The sequence below is a fragment of the Salvelinus sp. IW2-2015 genome, unplaced genomic scaffold (genome assembly GCF_002910315.2).
Source record: "Salvelinus sp. IW2-2015 unplaced genomic scaffold, ASM291031v2 Un_scaffold1174, whole genome shotgun sequence".
Taxonomy (NCBI): Eukaryota; Metazoa; Chordata; class Actinopteri; order Salmoniformes; family Salmonidae; genus Salvelinus; species Salvelinus sp. IW2-2015.
The window spans coordinates 24879-27907 of NW_019942766.1; the positions used below are offsets into that span (position 1 = coordinate 24879).

At 46.6% G+C, this 3029-nt stretch overlaps 1 protein-coding gene across 1 annotated transcript in view; it reads left to right on the forward strand.

Annotated features, from left to right (window-relative positions):
• The window catches only part of LOC112069980 (E3 ubiquitin-protein ligase TRIM9), a gene marked incomplete at its 5' end in the record, with an annotated part of 25626 nt that extends 23547 nt beyond the window's left edge, over positions 1–2079 (forward strand). Inside the window, one exon of the mRNA XM_024137377.2 lies at positions 984–2079. Within this exon, the coding sequence (XP_023993145.2) occupies positions 984–1061 (78 nt within the window). The remainder of the gene's footprint in view (positions 1–983) is intronic.
• Between the last annotated feature and the right edge of the window lie 950 nt (positions 2080–3029).

The following is a 3029-nucleotide window of genomic DNA, read 5'->3' on the forward strand; positions in this document are numbered from 1 at the left end:
GCGAATCCGACCATCACCCCTGGTGAGACAAAACCGCGACTCGTCAGTGAAGAGCACTTTTTGCCAGTCCTGTCTGGTCCAGCAACGGTGGGTTTGTGCCCATAGGCGACGTTGTTGCCGGTGATGTCTGGTGAGGACCTGCCTTACAACAGGCCTACAAGCCCTCAGCCCAGCCTCTCTCAGCCTATTGCGGACAGTCTGAGCACTGACGGAGGGATTGTGCGTTCCTGGTGAAGATCTGTGAAGTTATTTGGATTTTTACGAATTATCTTTGAAAGACAGGGTCCTGAAAAAGGGATGTTTCTTTTTTTGCTGAGTTTAGTTTTGATGTCTTCACCATTATTTTACAGTGTAGAAAATAGTAAAAATAAAGATAAACCCTGGATTGAGTAGGTGTGTCCAAACTTTTGACAGGTATTGTAAGTGACGTGAAGCTTGAGACAGACATTTGTAGTTCTGTATGATAGCCACATTACCAACTAATTAACATAATTTTGGGGGGGAGGGGGACAGGGGTAAATATAGGGCGAATATATTAATAAAAGTCACCTTGTCCTAGAGAGATTTACACGGTTATCACGGTTGTCAAAATGTCACGCCAGAGTAAGCCTACACTAAACACAAACCCTCATATGAAGTCTTTCTAAAAATCCCCTACGGAAAAAAATGAATGGTGGAAAAAAACGATTGGAACCATTTCCCTGTTTGACCGCTAGGTTTTATGGGTATTATGGCTCTATTGGTAATGGTAATGCAGTGCTTGCTAACACCTCATGCAGACACCAGCAGCAGTGATACAATAGCTTTAGTCTATTTCTCATTAGTTCAACAGCTCCACCTGCTGTTCAATACCTGCAATGACATCTATATACAGGTAGTTGTTCGATCTGCTTCGAGAAATATTATTTTCTGCTGCTAGGATATGAGGAGGAGGAGGAGGATGAGGAAGAAGGAGGAAGATTATGATTTTGTTTGTTCTGTAGGTGACCCTGCACACCGGCCTGCCCATTCCTGACTTCTACACTCCAGGAGAAGCAGACCTGTCTGCCTCAGTGTGTTAAGGAGTTGACTCAGCACTGCAGTGAAGCAAGACAAGACAAGGGCTACGTCCCAAATGGCACACTATAGCGCACCCTATTCCCTTCATAGTACACAGGGCTCATAGAGCTCTGGTCAAACGTAGTGCACTATATAGGGAATAGGGTGCCATTTGGGACTGAGAGAATGGCAACAAGCTGCTCACCGTCTGGGCTCTCTAAGTGTGGACCCCAAATGGCACCCTATACCCTATTTAGTGCACTACTCTTAGCCAAAGTCATGCTAAAATTAGTCTGCTATATAAGGAATAGGGTTCCATTTAGGGCTCGTTCAACTCACAGCCATGTGCACAACACCACGTCCCTATTCCCTAGCTTCTATAGACCAACCAGGCCCATTGTCATACGTCAGATAGTGTAACCTTCGCCTGTTGATCGCAGGACTAGCGTTGGGTTGGAGTGGCGTCAGGCACAATGCTCCTGATCTCTACAGACCACTGGACGGTCCGGACCCATAGCCTTGACTGTACAGTACAAGATCCTCTCAATACTCATACAGTTACTGTACATACCTACTGAGCCATCAACACCCACCTCTCAACTGGAAATGGAGCTCTGATTTGGCTTACTGCCCTGTCTTAACATGTCAATTATTAGGATTGGGTTGAAAAGTGAACTAGATTCATCCATCCAACCAATCCAAGAAGACTACTTACTACTCATCACCAGACTCTAGAACCCCTCTGGACTCTAGAACCCTGCCCTGTTAGTTCTGGTTCTAGATCTCTGAAGAAGACAACATAATATGTCATCATAGAACCTTTAACTTGAGACTTTCTCTGTCTCTCTGTCTCTCTGTCTCTCTGTGTCTCTCTGTGTCTCTCTGTGTCTCTCTGTGTCTCTGTGTCTCTCTGTGTCTCTCTCTGTCTCTGTGTCTCTCTGTGTGTCTCTCTCTGTCTCTCTGTCTCTCTCTGTCTCTCTCTCTGTCTCTCTCTCTGTCTCTCTCTGTCTCTCTGTCTCTCTCTGTCTCTCTGTGTCTCTCTCTCTCAGCACACACACACACACACAAACACACAACACACACACACACACACACACACACACACACACACACACACACACACACACACACACACACACACACACACACACACACACACACACACACACACACACACACACACACACACACACACACACACGACCCTGTTACCATAGTCTGTACAAACCACTTCTCCACACTAGCTTCAACAGAATCCTTGTCGCACCAAACACACATACATGAGACTGCAGGAACAAGAGTGGATTACCCTTGACGACAGCCAGGGGGAGCAGAAGAGGACACTCATCTACCTGCTGAAGAGGCCCACTGGGCAAAAACAGGTTGAATCAAGGTTGTTTCCACGTCATTTCAACCAAAAAAATTCAATGTGACGACGTTGACTCAATGCGGAAAACGGATTGGATTTGGAAAAAAGTAATCAACGTAAAGGGAATTCTGTCATTGTTTTCACCAAACTTGTAACTTAAATCCAATGACATGCAACATGAGTTCCAAATAGCACCCTATTCCCTTTGTAGTGCACTACTTTAGACCAGGGCCCATAGGGTAGTGCACTACTTTAGACCAGGCCCAAGGTAGTGCACTACTTTAGACCAGGGCCCATAGGGTAGTGCACTACTTTAGACCAGGCCAATAGGGTAGTGCACTACTGTTGACCAGGGCCCATGGGGTAGTGCACTACCTTAGACCAGGGCCCATAGGGTAGTACACTACTGTTGACCAGGGCCCATGGGTAGTACACTACTGTTGACCAGGGCCCATAGGGTAGTACACTACTGTTGACCAGGGCCCATGGGGTAGTACACTACTGTTGACCAGGGCCCATAGGGTAGTACACTACTGTTGACCAGGGCACATAGGGTAGTGCACTACTTTAGACCAGGGCCCATAGGGTAGTGGACTACTGTTGATCAGGGCCCATAGGGTAG